At 36.1% G+C, this 18,648-nt stretch overlaps 1 protein-coding gene across 1 annotated transcript in view; it reads left to right on the top strand.

The window, feature by feature from the left end:
- The window catches only part of mRpL21 (mitochondrial ribosomal protein L21), a 36,440-nt gene that overhangs the window by 3,354 nt on the left and 14,438 nt on the right, over window positions 1-18,648 (top strand). Inside the window, exons 2-3 of the mRNA XM_081751989.1 lie at window positions 5,553-5,705; window positions 8,423-8,586. Of these exons, the coding sequence (XP_081608115.1) occupies window positions 5,553-5,705; window positions 8,423-8,586 (317 nt within the window). The remainder of the gene's footprint in view (window positions 1-5,552; window positions 5,706-8,422; window positions 8,587-18,648) is intronic.

The raw sequence follows: 18,648 nt of genomic DNA, 5'->3' as shown, positions 1-18,648 counted from the left end.
CTCGACGGCTCCGGATCTGGTACTGTGACTAATAGTGAGCCGTTGTAAACGACCTCGTTTGTGTATACCCACTGTCGCTGACGCGCCCGTGCTGCGCTCCTATTCTGACTCAGCATTCGTGTTTAGGGCAATCCAAATGGAATCGATCAATAATGGTTGCTGATAAATTTTAGTTTTTTAATAATTTTTTAAACCTAAGTTTGTACCAGATTTAGGGAGTTGAAAACGGGTGTTCATTTATTTTTTGGCTGTGCAGGTTTTGTCGTAGCGGCTATTTTGTATAGGCGCCTGGGCACATTTAAAACTTTTTTAGTGCATTCCGTGAAACGCTGTAACTTTCTAGGTTTTAAAGATAATGAGTTCAAACGAAAACCATATGAAAGATAATGGAATGCACAATATTCTATGTTCTGTGCACATTGAGACGTCCTTCAGAATGTCGAGGAAAGAAGCTCTGAACCTTGAGGTTGGAAACCTAGGAATTGCAATTTTGAAATGTACATTTTAAAATGAAATAAATGAGACTCACCTTCCATTCTCTGTCTACATAGAGACTAGATAATAGACAACGTCCTTAACAACTTTCAGATCTGAGAACTATATACTTGATTTTTTGGAAAGTTTTAAACATTGCTAATTTTCGAAAATCGTCTATTTTCACCATCAAATATCTCATGAAGGACACAAGTAAAAAGTACCAAATTTGTCCAAAACAGACGATAATTGTGCAGTAACAAGTGGGTGAAATTGCATCACTGAGACTCGAGCATTTTCTGGGTAATAAGGGTTTTCTTCATTGGGATTTACTTACTATCATGACGCGCCATTGGAGTGAAAATAAACTTTGTAGCAAAAGTCAAAATAACAAAAAAATTAATGTTAAATGCGTGTGCATAATTTATGAATTATATCTTGTACAAAAAACGAAAGTCGTCTGCTATTTCTTTTCTGCCTATAGCGCTGCTGTTAAGACACCAGTGAGGTAAATAGTTGACTAATTTGTGTACAGAGTTTGGCACTGATATTGAAAGTACGGCCTGTAGGAATTCTGTGGATGTAGTGAACTCTGTGGGTGTGATTTTCCGGCGAACCTCAGTGATTGGCACCCACACTTTGTCATTCGTACATAGTTTAAAAGAGGTTCTTGGGCCATGACCCATGGGGGTGGAAAAAATGATCAAAAAGATCGTTATTTTCCTGACTGATGTCTTCAATTCCCCAATCCACCATTTTTGTCATAAATACAGGGTACGATATCATTAGGTGCAAATGACAACATGCTATGTTGTGGAAGTACTGAAGTACTGCAATCAGTAAATTCATCTGATTGTGAATATTTGATTTGTGTTTGCGTTAGAGGTACAAATCTATGATATGATCTGGTATTAATAATTCTTTTACAAGTAGCTAATCTCGAATTTCTTGCTGTTTGACTGCAGTTCTAATGAAACATAGATAAATTGTATGCCTGAGATACTATATCAACACAAAACCCGCACATGTGTTCAGTTTTTAAAATCGTGAATTTCACATCACTGCAACAATTTATAACTCAGAAACAATTCAAGCCTCGGTGATGCAATTTTACTCACTTGTTACTTCACAACTCAAGGTTGGCAGAAACCATGTTTTTTATTTAAAAAAAAAACCGTTTTTTTGGGTTTAAACCTTTTTTTTTTTTTTTTTTGGTTTAAATAATTTGCTCTATGTATTTATATCAGATATGTATAGAAATAAGTTTGTTTCGCCTTGGTGTCTTTATCAGGGTTTGCCCAAGTGGGCCCAGCCCGAAAATACCTGGTGTTTTTTTTCGGGACGGACCCACCTAAAAAAAAAACTTTAAAATCCACCTGGGTTTTTGAGCTTTTTGTTAGTGTGTTATTGTTACAACTAAGTTTGGAAGGGAAGTTATTAAGGGAAATTTGGGAATCAGTGTTGCCATCCAATAATCCTACACAATCTTAACTTTCCTTTAACAACCCCCTTTTCAAAGACACTACTGCCATATGTTGCATACCGTTGGAAAGGTCATTACATCACCTTTCAAATCCGCTATGTCTCATCTCTGTAGAATAAATACAGGCTGAGTAATAAGCAACGTGAAGTCAAAAACGGTTCACAACCCATAGCTCTCAAACCGCTGAGATTAGGGCCCATGTTCATATGAACTTTCTTGCTTAGAATCACCCATACTATCATTTCCCAAAATATTGCCCTTTCCTCCTGAGACACCCTATATATATATATATATATATATATATATATATATATATATATATATATATATATTCTCTCTTCATTTCCTCTCTTCCAAACCAATTTTTCTCAGCTTCAGTTGTTGCCTTTGTTCTCTGGGGAACCTCTTTCCGGTTGCGACACTTTTTTTTTTTTTTTTTTTTTCAATAATGGATGACTTGGTGGAGACCTTTCGCTGTAGAAATCTACATTTTGGCTGTTTAGGAAACGTTCCACCTTGAAAATTATCTCGTCATCATTCCGGATAATTGGGTCTTCGCCTTTTTCGGCTGTGGTGAATCCACATGTTTCCAGTGCTTTTTCATCCTACGGAGGTACTCAGTTATTGCCTATCTCGAAACAACTAATTCACGCAGCAGAAAATACAAATGGCAACCGGAAAGAGGCTCTCCAGAGGAAAAAGTTAGCAACTGAAGCTGATAAAATTTGTTGGAAGAAAGCAAAAGAGCTGATGCAGCGCTCGAAGAGCTGAAGGAAAGAAATCGTCCTTAAGGTCATCAAAACAAATTAAGAAAGTTCAACAAGTGAAGGATTTGAAGAAAAATACTCCAGTAATATAGAAGATCGTAGGCGGAATGATTCAACAATTTCCAATTGTATTATAATTTTCTGTCCGCAAATGAAATACCACTAAATGTTACTTACAAATGTGTTTGTAAACATTTGTACCTTATAAAAACACTTCTTTCAGCTATTCATATATGTTGTCATTTATGTTGTGTCACGTATGTATTGCTTACATCTATTCATGTTATCGAAGGCCTATTTAAAGTCAATAAATAGCATGCCTAGATCAAAGTTGTAATCAGTATGTTTCTCAATCATCCGTCTTAATATAAGGGTTTGGCCATTATTTCAGCTGGCATCATTCTTTCTTTATTTGATTGCAGCAGTTTCCTCTGGCCGCAAAATTACATCCTTCTGCTATATTCTGTGAAAATCAGAACCATATACCCTCTCCTGTAACGTATTAACATAATGACGATTACGATTAAATTCAATCAGCACGATTATTTTACTTCTTTATTCCTAGTTTGATGTAAATTGCAAATACAATTGATGTTGACATACCAGCTATATACCTATTTAGAATTGTAATAAAGTGGAATTTGGATGGTATAACATATAGTGCTCTTTTTTCTGCTCGAGATCGAGGATGCAGTACACTATGAGCAAATATTGTAGGAGTTGTTCGATGAAGCAATCGGTTAGAGTCGCCAAAAGATAACATTAGAACTAGAATAAATAAAATGTTCTTCCATTGCATTGGAGCTAGATGTACGACTGATGTGCAGGCACGTTCTTCATAGAAGTTCATGTTTATGAGAGTCCCATCACAGACGAATTTGTGAGTCGGTTTGTTTGTTTGCTACGTAGGTGTATTCTTTTACCATAGCTGTTGACTCCAAGAAGTTTTTTTTTTTTAAGTAATTACTGAAAATGGAAATAATATAAGTATACATAGTAAACACAATCAAATTCTGTTACACACAAATAATAATAATAATAATTAATCATATCAATTTCCAAATCTGGATTCCTTAATCTAATAACAATAATAACTTAAGATTATATAAAATCCATACTAATATACAGGTATAAAACAATATATAAATTAAGAAGCAGTATTTAAATATAAAAATCACCAAATGGCCCAAAAGTGTCACTTCCCTAATGAGTTGGGCTTCCCATTAAATCCAAATCAATGAATCAATCACCTTTTGTTCATTGATTCTTAGCTTCAGTAATTACTTCTCGCTCTTCGTCGAACCATTCTCTTCGTTAGATTTTCCCGTATTATTACTTCTTAAGTTTTTTTGAGTACCTTTTTTTATTCTTCAGTTTCTGCCGCTCCTTTTCACTTTATTCCGTAACACGTGTTGATACTTTTTTTTTCATTGGTATATTGAATTTATGTATGTCTCAGTTTCTAACCTATTTCTTATTATGTTTTGCATTTTGGATAGTCTTTCTCTTACATTGTTTTTGACTATGTAACAGGGTTGGCAAAAACCATGGTTTTTATTGAAAAAACCAAAAAACCAGGTTTCTTTGGTTTAAACCCGGTTTTTTTTGTTTAAACCAGGTTTTTTTTGGTTTAAATAATTTACTCAATGCATTTATATTAGATATAGACAGAAATTAGTTTGTTTCACCTTGGTGTTATTATGCAACAACAAGGTTATGCTGGAAGAGGTCACATAAGCTTAAAGCGGAATCGAAACCGCTTCTCGGCTTCATCCAAGAAAAATTGTCCATTTCGACACGAAACCGGCACTAATTGGTCACAAATGCGATTGCCAATTCACTCACGAAGGACTCCTGATAAAAATACGTTGTACTGATCTTTACATAGGCGTATTTGTTAATATAGTTGTCAAGAGTCATTTCAGAAGGACAAAAAGATAAGCAGTTACACAAGTAAAAACATTATACAATTATATATAAATCGGGAAACTCCCGCCTTAGCCAATGGGAAAATCCTGTTATTACTTTAAATTTATTTGTATATAAAATTTTAAGGTCAACGTATCATAATCCTACGCTAAAACAGGTATTAAATTACAAATTTGGTATGTAGATATCATTCAATAAAATTAAAACAAAGTCAAATCTACGCTGATGTTGGAAGCTGCGTAGGCAGTTTATAAATTTTGCCAATTTCTATCAATATATTTAAGCAACCTTGGCTTCTTTATAAAACAACAGGCATTCAGGCAAGTAGAAATATATAATTTGGTTTCGTTTCGTATGTTTAGGTTTAATATCCTTATGAAATACCAAGGTTATTGCGGAAAAGACTTTCGCCTAAAGGGACACCTCGAATCGCTACTTGGTTTACACTTGAAAGATGGGTTGTGGTTCGACCGAGAATTCAACACAGGACCCCTTGATTAAAAGGTGAAAAGTACATAAACGTAATGCAGATGGTTTCATATGTGGAGACGTCACCATGAAGTTCACACGATTTAAAGCATTTTTCATTCTTTTTTGTTTGGTTTAAACCTGTTGGTTTTTTTGAAAAAAACAGCTGGTTTAAACCAGCCAACCCTGCTATGTAATGATCAGAATCTCAATTAAATCCAATTATTACAATTATTTATGTACTTACATATATAGTTAGCTACGGTAACTTTTTCATATTAAATGACATGTATTACAATACAGTGTGTTGGAAATGGACAAATAGATATGTGAGTTCTTGGTCTTCAGTGTTCGTTGTTCAGTGTAATAGCGAACGAGGATTATTTTCGCAATTGTATGATGGTTACGTATTTTTTTCTTCTTTATTATAGAAACTTCACTGGCCTGGAATGGATCTGTATATTGTCAAAATATTGCTCAATTGCGCAATATTCGAACGTGTTCAGCAACGAGAGTAACGCAACAAAAACAACTAAAACAAGAGGTGGTTGTAGAGAATCATGAAGATCGAACCAAGAGTCTAGGTAAGTAGGGAAATACATCATATCCGGTTCATTATAATGTTTGATGTTATAAATGGGTTAAGATACATTCTACAGTGAATACTGCTTTATTTTTGGAAACTTCAGTTATTAGTGCTTGTAGATACAACCTTCACTAAAGTGTTTCTGGTTTGTATACTCATTTTTTCAGTCCCAGTTTTCCCATGGCTCTCGGAGCCTTCGTCAGACTCTCTTCCACAAGTTAGAAAACAGTGCCGTAGCATTTAATCCTTGCGTCTCGCTCTAGAGATACGATGACTTTACTATTTCTATAGAGTATTCAGTTTCGTACAGCTAATTTCTTCTAAAATCTTAAACCTTGAAATAAAATCAGTTTTAGTTAGAAAATTTACAATTTCTCGATATATGAAATACCAGGGCTACAGGCATACATGTATAGTCTTTACTTAACATAAAATGATAATCTTTCCTTTTGTATGTCCTGGGAATTTAATCGGATGATTTAATTTCCTGACGTGATAGCGAATTCTTGAAGATTTCCAAGGAAAGGAAACATTTTTTCTAAATTCTTCACATATAATAAGTTATTCTTGTTCTTAGTGCTTAAAAAGAAGCACTAAGTTAAATAACATGTAAAAATCTTTATGAAGCCGAAACTCTTCATTTAGTATCTAGGCATCTAAGGAAGCAGGATTGGTTCTCGAAGTCATACTAGGAAATTCATAATCTACTAGTGAAATACGACGAAAGTGAACCGTTATTGAAAAGAGTATTATTTACACGCACATTTTTCGTAGAACCAAATAGTAAAACAGTCTCAGGCGGGAATTTTCCTACACCCTCCTAGCACCCTTAAACCCTCCTCGAACTTCAGTGGACACCCCTAAAGAAATTCACTCCACACAACCCTAACACCCCCGTAATTTGAGATTGTAATCATTAGCATACTCAGAAAACTTTTGTCAAGCTTACAGATTACAGATTGTCGAAAGATTACAGATTATTAGCAACTATAGGAGTCAAAAAGACTTTAACTGCTTTGTTCATTACAATTTTCAAGTTTTTGGAGGTTTGACGTCTGTCACACCCATCGTCTCGATTTTTGTTCGTTCAGTTTATCCTAAGGATTAGAAAGAACAAAAGTCTTCCTGATTCCTGAAAATAGAAGATAATCACTGGAATGTTGAACAAGACAAGCTGTAAACCCCGCCCGCAGTGGTTTCTCCTTTTTCCAACGAGGGAAGAAATAGAAACTATTTCGGTGTAACATTTTAACTGTGGTTATCAGAGAGCGAATATCTTCCGAGTGCGATTGTTTACGGCAGTTCGCCGTAGGCTTCAGGATTATGAACCATTACACTGGAAAACCCTTTTTCTTTTCAAGAATAAAGAAAAGATATTTTATATATCTAACACACAATTCATATATTATGTAAAAATTGTATTTTTAAAAGAGAGGATATGAAATTTAGTGTCTTATTAGATTTCTGATTGCCAATTCAAGCACATTATTTTACAAGTGGAAAATGGAAAAGATAGGCAAACATTGGAAAACTTTGTAAAAATAAATAAATAATTAAAAAAATAGCCTTTAGATATCTCTTGATTAGGCCGCGATGAGATAAGTAGGAGCAGTCGGCCAGGGCCTTTGGTATGGTACTATCCAGGTATGCACCTGGTGAAACTGAGAAACCCTGGAAAATCTCAATTAGGATGGTCGTCGTTGAGTTCGAACCTACGTTCCGCCGCAGTCCGCATTAAAAGTTCGAAGTTCCATACTCGACCAATTGGATGATGGGAATGGGTGCCTTGGTGTGTTGGATGATGTGAAAGGCAAAATCATACTTGGCCATATCTAAGTAATGGAATCACATGTTGTCAATATTAAATCATTAGCGTGATACTCGAGAGGTCCGGTGTTTAATCTTGGACACGGGATTGCCCTCTTTATTCAGGTTTTCCTTTATTTACGCAGCAAATGTTGAGATGGTGTCTAAAATGAAACGCAGGGTTACATATTTCCCCTGTTACAGTGGTGCAGCCAGACCAACTTAAGTGAGGGGCAAATATTAATGGGAGAGGGGGGGGGGACTTACAAATAGAAATGTCTGACCTTCAAAGAAATCTTTCCCTCCCCTTGTGCATTTTAGAAAGAGAAAGAACGGTGTCTGATTTCCAACTAACTTGCAATTTTCCTTCGTACATTAGGTAGTGTAGCTGCTTAGTGCAAATCTACTTTCCTTTTCCAATACAAACCAGTGGTGTGTGTCGACTCAATAGTCTACGCTTACATGTACACAATAGATAGATTATTTTCGGCATAGACATGTAGACAACAAGGTAAACTATAATGGCTTCCTAACTAAGGCTTGTGAAACTTTGAAAATTGAAATTCATAATTAAACGCGCCACGAAAAGTAAACGAAATGTTTTGAAACATTAATTTTAAGCTAATAAAAGAACTCGGAAAAATATTATGCAGTTTGCAGTTAACTGCAAAAAGATATTAACCAATAAGCCGCTTCTAGACTTGGGGCGCATAAGTAAGAACCGTTATTATTTTTATTAGACAAACATACACAACTTTTGGTTATTTATTATATATATATATATACAACGTTTAAACACAGTATTTTTTTTTTTAAATTGTTTTATTAAAGTTTTTCAGGTGCTGTTTTCTGTAATTTGTTTCGCATAATATCTAGTTTCCAGTAATATGCGTTAATCTTTTGTTTCAGAAATCTTCAATAAAGTTAATGAACAAATTGCAAATAGAAGTCATGGGCGGTTATTTGCTGTAATTCAAGTAGCAGGAAAACAGTTCAAAGTAACAGATGAAGATCTAATAATAGTTCAAGGATATTGGCCACCAGAAATTGGTGACCAGATTAGGTTTGAAAAGGTATGTACTAACACGGTCAGCAATAGTTATCTTACTTAATGTAGATTCTGGTACCTGAAAATTCTTTGCTTCCAAGCTTTCAGCTCTCCCCTGGATCTTTGTTCACGTAGAATGAAAATAACATAAAGGTTAGGGACTCTATTAACGGTATGTGGGTTCTCATATATACAAACAACGTAACTATTAACTTAGAAATACTAAAATCGCAAAAAGTGGTTCCAGAAACCGATGATTTTGTAGCACAAAGAATTGAAGACCTGACAATGTGGAGGTTCAATCTCCGACTTACATCTTGATATCGAAGTGGTTGGAATTAGTCACCATACACTGACAATTAAATATTACATTCCAGGCTCCGCGTTTTCACTGATGCCACGTAGTGAAGATCTAAGTACTGCTTTGCTGTTTCTATTGAGGCGGCATCATTCCATTTTTGCATGCAAGTGGATATCTTACCAATTCTGTCCTTTCTTAAAACTTACTATCATGCACACACAAATTCAAAATTCTCTTAAATACATTTCAATATTTTCTCTGGAGGGATATCACTGAGAAGTCAATAGGTTGTAACTTATTTTGATTATTTATTATATTTTCAAATTTTGGAAGGATATACATATATAAACATACTGGGTAAGTCAAAATAATCTATACACTTTGAACTGCTATAGAAAATTTCTTGTCTAACTTACAAGGTTAAATATCTGGGAAAAAGTAGTGTTATGTTTCGTGAACATGTGGCAGCAGAATCGTTGGTCTAGCTGTGCAGCTAACAAGGAAAGGACATGAACCTGTCATCCAGACATCCGAATCAAACCTAGTCCATTCGATAAACGTAACAAAGATATGTTCATTTACAAAAAATCTGGTACCATGGACAACGGAGTAAGTCCCTGAGGCCCATTAACCCTGTTAGTATAAAGAAAATCGTGGACTCAACAGTGAAATAGCTATTGCATCAATACTGGTCATTGGAAAGTCATGGTTTATAGTTCAGTATCTTCAGCATGAAGCAAGCTTTCCAGAAGTGCTATGTATCGTGGCCCCTAAAGAACTTGAACAGGGAAAATTGGGAGAATGTCTGGAAAATTCCCTCCAGAAATCCCTCCCATCAAATTTGGACCCTCTGGAGTGGCCCCGGGGAAAAACACACAATCCAAATGTATCTAAAAAAAAAAAGTATAGGGGATAAGAAATGTATATACAAAAGTTCTTTATTGTTAGACAGAATAGGTATGAAGGGAAAGCGTCTATTGGTATATAAGCTTTTTCCTCATATCTATTCCGTATATGACCAAACTCATATGACCAGGAACCCCTCGCATTAGAGGTGTGCGCTCTACTGTGGATCTACTGCGTCCTCTCATAATGAATGTATGTGATATGTCATGACGAGCAATGAACAAATATTCTGTTCCAATGAGTGAAGCAATATAAGCGAATTCAATCTAAATGGTCAAACCCTAACAAAGGGCTGAACTCTTCAAACATTTGCTTTTATAATTTTTAGCTTGTGGACTTCGGTAAACACAAAACGCAGTACTACCATGTTACTATCTTTTGCAAGTGTACCATTATATACCAAACATTAAATAACTCAGAGAGAAAGAATATAAAACTTAGAATACTATTTCGTGGAAGTTATTGAAAAGAAAAAGTCGAAGATTCAAAGTAAAAACACATATAATACATAATGAATTTATGCCAATATTCTTGTTGTACAGGCTCGAGAAACCACGGGCGCCAGGTAGTCAAGGCGATTGGAAATACGAGTCTGGCGCCTATATAATTTAAATCCAAAATAAAATTATGTTAGACCCATGTATGAAATTGTATTATTTTGGTGCCTAGTTTTGAGAACTAGCGCCTAGGTCAGAAGAAAAATTTTCGAGTACTTCTCTTGTTTATGATGCTCTTTCGGCAGCCTAACTAACTGTCTGCCTCTATTCGCTACAGCTTTCTTCAGCTCCAAACCACCGTGGTAACCAGGAAAGCGTTTCCCTTGTAGAAATATAAAAAAGTAAAGCGCATATAATACAATGTTATAGCTTTAAGATAAGAATAGTTGTAGCAGTTGTGTGGGGTGACCAGTTGCTAATAAGTACAGTAAACAGCAGAAACAATGTAAGGATGTAGTAGGATAGGGATTTTTTGAAGCCATTAAGAGCTCTTTGGCGCAGAAAGTGCTTATTTGTACCCATAGTATATGAGCATAGAGATTCACGACAAATCTTCAAAATAAAGAAAAACTATAATATAATATGGTGGCTTAGATATTCTAAGCCTGCGCGTGATTTAATTTGAACTGACATAGTACTTAGACTCCTAATGTTTTTGGTGTAATATAATAATAAGATAATCCTGCTTATATGTATTTAAAATATTTGTAATGATAGAACATTACAAATGACCTTTAATGTATTTCGAACTAGGAGAATAGGTCTTATTAATACGTTGGGTTTATATACAGTAAGTGTTTTACATATTTAGTCACTTTTCCTTTCACGATCCCACTAAATTTGTATTTTACAGTAAGAAACTGCAATATCGAAAGATTTCTTGAAGTTTTCAATACAGCTCAGAGAGGGATACCGAGATATGACGTCACGCCAAAACGCTTGTTTTTGTTGCCGTAACGTAAGCAGCTCAATGTTGCATTGTTTGAAGCGTTTTATCTTCGTAACGAAGAAATATTTTTCTGAGATTTTTGGTATGTGATATAGTTGAAGACTAGTTCTACATGTTGGTGTCTTTAAATTACAATCTTTGGTTAGAAAGGAAATGTCCATTCCAGAAAGAGGTTTCTGCATCATGGCAATGCTCCCGCGCATACAACTCTCAGTGTTAGCCGATTTTTGGCCTCAAAACCTTGACCCACGCGCCCTATTAAGCAGATTTGTCTCCTGTGGACTTCATTCTGTTCCATCGGATGATAAGAGACTTGAAACACAAGAGATTTTGCCTATGCCGACGAAGTCAAATTCAATGTCACGACGGCTCTGGCAGGTATCAAAGAGGGCGAATTTGCAAGGTGCTTGCAACAATAAAATGAACGTTTACACAAGTTCATTGGTACTAATGGAGAGTGCTTTGAGGGTGATTAAAGTTGTACTAAAAAAAGTTATATTCAAAAATAAATAAAGTAAGTCTTTTTATCGGGAAATTCTGGGTATTTTTAGGCTTCTTTTATTTCCATTTCTTCCCGGGTATTTAGGAAATGGTAAATATCTGGTCGATAGTTGATCGATTTCGCCTAAATTCCCACGTATAATCTCCAATAATTTCATCTGTGTATGGGGTCAATCTTACAGAATCTCATTTGAGAGGATCTCATTAATTATTATTACAGTTTTGTGGCTTTACTTGTGGATTAAAATATTCATTGATTCCTTCCACTCTTGTCGCAATTTTTCGTTCTAGATGAGGAGAGTAAGCTCTTTTTGCCCCACAATTTTCCTCTTCCAGTAGAAATTAATTTAGTGGGAATTCCGTCCACACATGAAGATTGTTTTTCTTAATTTCTTTATAGCAATTTTTATTTGTACGATTAGACCCTGGAATATAAAATTATATACATTTCACTTTTAGCACAAACATTATTTTTTTGGCTGTGTATTTAGGAAAGTGTCAAAGAATTCTATTTATTCACAATAGTGTTCCATCCATCTTCGTTACTATGTAATTGTAAGATCGATAGCTTCTATTAAATTCGTTGAAGCCTTTATACATGTCCCAAAATTTTTGTTTTTAGTGTAAATTTAATAATAAAAGTTTTTAAAAGATTAAGTTTCTTTTTGTAAAATTTTGAGTTTCCCGCACGACGTCAATGAAATTGTATGCAGTTCTGTCGTTCAGATTTTATAGCTAACACAGTTTTTCCTTTTTTTTCTGTGCCTGTTTAGGACCATTGCTGGTCGAATCATGGTTTGTTCCTATGTATTTGTGTATGTCCCGAGGTTGTGTCTCGCGTCCCGTTCTTGCATCGCCTGTCGTCTCGTCTCTTGGGCAACACTAATTTTGCACACAATTACGCGCGCAAGGCTAAATAGCATGTGTATGGATTTATCAATATTTTCGGTGTTTTTTTTACCCCTTATCTCTTTCTGCTAAAATATTATAGTTCATAGCATCCTCCACTATCAAACTTGTGTATAGGTTAAATAGCCATGTATTGCTCAATTACGGCATCGTTTACCAATCGTGTTTGAAGCAATAAGTCAACGTGTTTGTGAACGAGGTTTGGATCACATGTTCTATAAATGAGGTTAGGAAGTTAAGGAAGAATCATTTCTAGTCTCGAAGAAGGTGGGGTGGAGACATTCGCCTGGAGAGAAAAAGAAAGAAACCTTTTGGGTAACCGGGCTAAGCAGAATTTCGTATTTGATTATTACACTGCCTGTACATTGAATTAAATATTTTATTTCGCAACACTTCGGATGGTAACTATTCCAGGCGTGTTAGTGTATCATTGGATAATCTAGAAACAAATCTCATACAAAACACGCTACAGCAAAACTATTCGTTAAAAAAGTGTTGTGAAACAAAATGTTCCAGCCGATGTGTGGCTGTTCTTAACATTTAGTAGAAACATTAACTGCTACACCGTCTTGCTGGGTGGAAAAGGTACTTTATATGCTAAAATAATCATTACAAATAAATGAAAATTATGCCAATATATTTAAGGTGAGATTGGTTTGAAATGTTGCACCTGAAAGTAGAACAGTGCACACTAAAATTTCACATTTCAGCAGACGTTATCGATTCAGTGATCTACGGTGATCGAATTGGAGCGGTATGAGCTGATATCGCATAGTAAGTTAAGGTGCCAAAAATTATACCAGCTGTAAACAATTTAAAAATATACTCTACTATGAAGCAGCGGTGTACGCAGCGCAAGGGAGAGTTTCCAAGTTTTAACCCCCGCCCCTTTGAATAAGATGTTATTAAAAAATAAATATTAACTATATAAAGATAAGTATTTAAAAATCGTGAAAATATATGGCTTGGCAGCTTGAACCCTCTCGATAAAATTCTGTGTACGCCACTATATTGAAGAATACCTTAAGCGGTATATATATAAGAGCAGTAATTTATTTCCAATTCGACCACTGAAATCTGTAGTTCTAAATTTAAGAGAGCTTTCACTGCACTACCGAACCGTATCTTAATAACCTTGGCAAACTCACTAAGGAAAGGTGGCGTAATGTAACGTCATGTGGGTTGCAACATGCTGATATTACCGTAAAGATTGCTAGTAATCTGTGGCTTGAAATTATTCTCTACATTAGTACAATGAAGACCATCTACAGCTTAATGGATATTTTTATAAAAAAAAAAGGCCTTGTGTCCATCTTAAACATAAATTAAACATAACTTTCTTACAAGGCTTAAAATTACATGTATAAGCCCAGTAATAGCAGATCTGGTAATGAATGAATGGGAGAAAACAGTGATAGAAAAAGATGGTGATAAATTAATATTGTTTTGCAGGTATGTAGATGATTGTTTTGGAGTATGGAAAGGAACCAGAAGGCAATTGGAGAAATTTATTGGAGAATTAAATGATGAAAGAAAAGGTATCATGTTAGAGAAGGAAATAGAAAAAGAAGGTGTAATAAATTTCTTAGATATCAAAGTAAAGAGAACAAAGGAAGGAAATTTTATAACATCGTGGTTTCAAAAAGAATGTGCATCAGAAGTTTACTGCAATAAAAGAAGTGATGTCGATGAAGGAACAAAAATGAATTTCATTAGGAATATGGAAGAGAAGATCAAAATGATAAATACGAAGGAAGATCAAAAGCAGAAAGATATAGAAAGACTATGGGAACAATTGAAAGACAATGGTTACAATGAAAAGGACAAGAAAAAGAGCAGGAAGAGAAGGAAGAAAAGTGAGAAAGGAGAGAAGAGGACAAGAAGAAAAGATGGCATGGTATTGAAAGTGCAGGGGTGATATCAGAGAAAATAAGAATAATTCGTAAGAGAGAAGGTATTAAGACGTACAGGCAAGGAGGAATGAAGATAATAGATATTATCAAGAAAAAGAAGATGAGAAAGTCAGCGGAATTATGTAAGAAAGGAGTGATATATGAAGTACCGTGTGGGATGTGTGATAAGGTGTATATAGGAGAAACCAAGAAGAGAATGCAAGAACGTTTAAAACAGCATAAAGATGATGTAAGATTGAAGAGAGACACGAATGCCATTTACAAGCACGTAGAGGAAACAGGCCATGAAGTAAACTGGGAAGGAGCGAAAATATTGGAATATGAGGGGAGACAACTGGTTAGGAAGTGGAAAGAAGCGAAGAGGATAAAAGAAGTGTACGTTAAAGCTATGAACTTGAATAGTGGTTTGAGTATTAATGAAGAATGGGAGGACATTTTGAAAAGAGAAGAAAGAAGAAAGAAGAAAAGTAGAATATAAGGACAATATAGGGTTAAATTTTATTTATATGTTTTTCAATATTCACGTAGTTAATTAGTAATCAATATTCAGGTAGAAAATTTAGTATTCAATATTAGGTAGAAAATTTCTATATTTAGATAGTTAATTAGTATTTAATTTAGTTAATATATATTAAAAGAAATATAAAGATTGGGTATTATTTCTGTTAAGAGTTTAAAATTGTCACAACAATGGGCATATATTTTGAATTTTAATGAAAAAGATTATTCTTGATTGGTAGAGATAACAAATTATGTTATGTTATCTATGATTTCAGTTGAAATAGTAGTCTGAAGAAGGAAGTGATATACTTCCGAAACTGTTACATTTCTCGTTAATTTATAATAAAAAATACAGACAGCCTTGTAAGAAAGTTATGTTTAATTTAAGCTTAATGGAATACTATTTCTTATACTTGGAAAGTAACCAGAAATATTTGAGTATATGGTTGCTGTGTTTCCCACATTACTGTAGCAATTAATAGAATAATAATAAAAATTAAAAAAAAAAACAAAAAAAAAACCTGGATTAGATATTGCATCTGGCGTTGTCAGGAGGGGACCAGAGAGAGTCTACAGAACCACTCAAAACTATTCGTCTCTGCTAGTCACAAAATTCCTTTTCAACTTGCTTCCGCTCCTGGACAAGACCTGGATTTCTCTATATCAGCAGTTACAGTAAGGAAATAATTATATAGAGCTGGAATCCATCACAGAATTTGAATGTCGTTTTCGTTGCAGTACCAACTAGTTACGAAAAAGTTCTGGATGATCGTAATTTGAACAGACCGGAAAATGTTCTCTTCCGCTCAAGATGGAAGACTATCTCCGTGCAATTCTAGTTGGACTTATTACTCGCCGAACATATTGTGAAAAGGGGAAGAAGTGGAAGAATTAGGGTTGCTTCTAGGGTTGGACATTGACAGCAGGAGATGTTATTAATTGGTAGATATATCGCCTAGGATGGATTAGGAAGAATACACCGTTTTATATTTTTAAATACTCAACACTAAGGCATATATATAAACATTTTATTTATTTTATTCTCTTTGTAAGTATATCTTTCACTTTCTCCTTCTTCCAGTAGAGGTAAGCAATAGCAAACAAGAATCTTCAAGACGTGCTGATCACGGCTGTAGACAAACCAGTGGAAAAAAGTCCATTGGGTTTTACTGGGTAAAATTGGTATTTTATTAGACAAAAATGGGTTTTATTGGGCAATATTCGACTTTATTAAATTTTGTACGTATATTTAAAGCCATAATCCTACTTGAAATACCATTTAAACATTCATGTTTTACTACACACATGAAACTATGGAATTGCCGTGTAGGGTCCCAGTGGTCCATTTCTGGCGCGGGTTCTCAGCTCCCGCCAGGTACACTTTGTGGTAGACAAACATCGTGTGCATATTATGTTTTCTCGAGGTTCTCTTGTTTCCTCCCACTTTCGTCATTCCACCATTATCATTTATATCATCATTACAGTCTCCACTATCCCGGTGCATGATGTGACATTGAACTAAACTTAAAAGTAATAAAAAAGAAAGAAAAAATGTCACACAAGGAATGCGTGAAGCCCCATCCGCGTTTCGTGGGATACAGTTTGCACCATTGACATTCGCTTATATTTCGATTTCTAGAAAGAAGAAAGTATACAGTTTTCTAGAGTAACAAAAAGGTGGTAGATTTTATGTAGCACACAATAGAAATAAAATCCCCTCTTACACTTAGGACCATATCCCTGAGCCAGTCGTCCTGACTAAAGATTTTTTTTTTTTTCAAAACACTCCAGCCAAATACTGAGGTAGTACCTCGAGTTCAGGAGCCAAAGATTAAAAAAAAAAAAAAAAAAAAAAAGGCTTCATTGAATGGATGTTGTTTTTCTCTTTTTAAGAACTGAAATGTTGGAAATGGATAGAATACGCATTTTAATCAAAGTAACATGATTAAAAACCCATTCAAAGTACGTGATAACTACATTCGAAAACTCATTCCAAATGGTTACGGCGTCGGGATGTGGCGCCCCCATCGCCCAGTTCTTCGGAACTGCAATCAGCCACTGGTCCTCCAGGTTGGGGGTTGTGCCGAGCCGATCACCCGTCATTTAAAACCTGCGATCGAGCGTCGTTAAAATATAAGCCTCGGATATGGACTGCTCTTTCTAGAAGACAACCTTGCTATGGACTGGTTTTGCTTTTGGATTTTCTTGGATGACGCTGGACCCGGGGCCGTGGGACGGAGGAGTGCAGCGCATGCGCACCCAGCAGGACCGGAAGGAGTGATGCCCTGAAAGGGAATTCTGGGAGTCTGCGGTGCGGGAATCTTCAATGAACCGTTGGTCCCTTCCCTTACACGGTGGGACGTGGGTCCTCTCAAAAGTACCCATCAGTCGGCGGTGCAAGTGGCTCTGCCTCCTTGTCATTTTGACTTGGTGTCACAGCTTAGCTTGCTGACAAGGGTCATGCAGGTAGGACCTGCCAGCCTCGTTGGCCGCTTCGAACCACGACGGGGAAGCTGAGAGGATTTTGGGCTTTCTTCAGTTATGGCTTCGCATCAACCACCCACCCAGGATAGAGAGAGAGAGGAAAAGCTTGGTCTTGCACCAAGATATTTAATTATCAAAGACAGATCAACTGACACAGTTGGAGCCTTAAGTAAATTGTCACCCTATATAGTTCATCGTCAGCTTCATCATATAGCCACAGGAACGTTTTCTCCTGGACATATTCGTAAATTACGAAATGGGACGCTACTTGTTCAAACGACATCAGAAAAACAATCTCAACTACTTTTAGCTAGTACTCAGCTAGGACCTGTTCCTATTCTGGTTGAGCCTCATCGGCAGTTAAATACTAGCAAAGGAGTCATCACATGCTTCGATTTGAGAGAGTTACCAGAGGCGGAAATATGTGCCGAACTTATGGATAGCCATGTGACAGATGTCCATCGAATTACTACGAAGAGAAATGGTACAGTACAGCCCACGGATTCCTATATCATAACTTTCGCTCTACCTGACCTTCCAACGCATTTGAACGTTGCTTACCACCGTTTGAAGGTCCGCCCGTACATACCACTACCCTTACGGTGCTTTAACTGCCAACATTTTGGCCACTCAGCCCCTTCTTGTCATGCCTCTGTCATCTGTGGCAATTGTAGTTCCGCAGCTCATGGTCCGGCCCCATGTGCGGCCCCATCGAAGTGCGCTAATTGTAAAGGTGGCCATCCAGCTTGGTCACGTGACTGTCCTAATTTTATGGCTGAGAAGAAGATCCGTGAACTGATGGTAATCGAGAAGATCTCTGCAGCTGAGGCTAAACGAAGGCTACAGCCAAAAGTTACCTTCGGCACCAGTTTCTCTTCCCTTCTAAAGACCAGCAGATCACAAGGTACTCAGACAGTTAATTCTGCTACCCAGACTGACGTTGAGGTTCTCAGTGCGCCAGTCTCTTCCAAGGCGTCCCGTACCACTGCTTCTTCTGTGAACCCAGGACTATCCCGCACGAAGCGCCGATCATCATCCGCTTCGCAGCCTAAGCTTCCATTGAATGATCATTCGCCTCCACGAATCGTTAAGCCAATTCCTGCTTCTCAGCCTCCTGCCGCTCCGG

Source organism: Thermobia domestica, chromosome 3, assembly GCF_964235325.1.
Source record: "Thermobia domestica chromosome 3, izTheDome1.hap1.1, whole genome shotgun sequence".
NCBI classification, from domain to species: Eukaryota; Metazoa; Arthropoda; class Insecta; order Zygentoma; family Lepismatidae; genus Thermobia; species Thermobia domestica.
The sequence above is the reverse complement of the archived record's forward strand: the minus strand, read 5'-3'. Positions and strand labels throughout refer to the sequence as shown.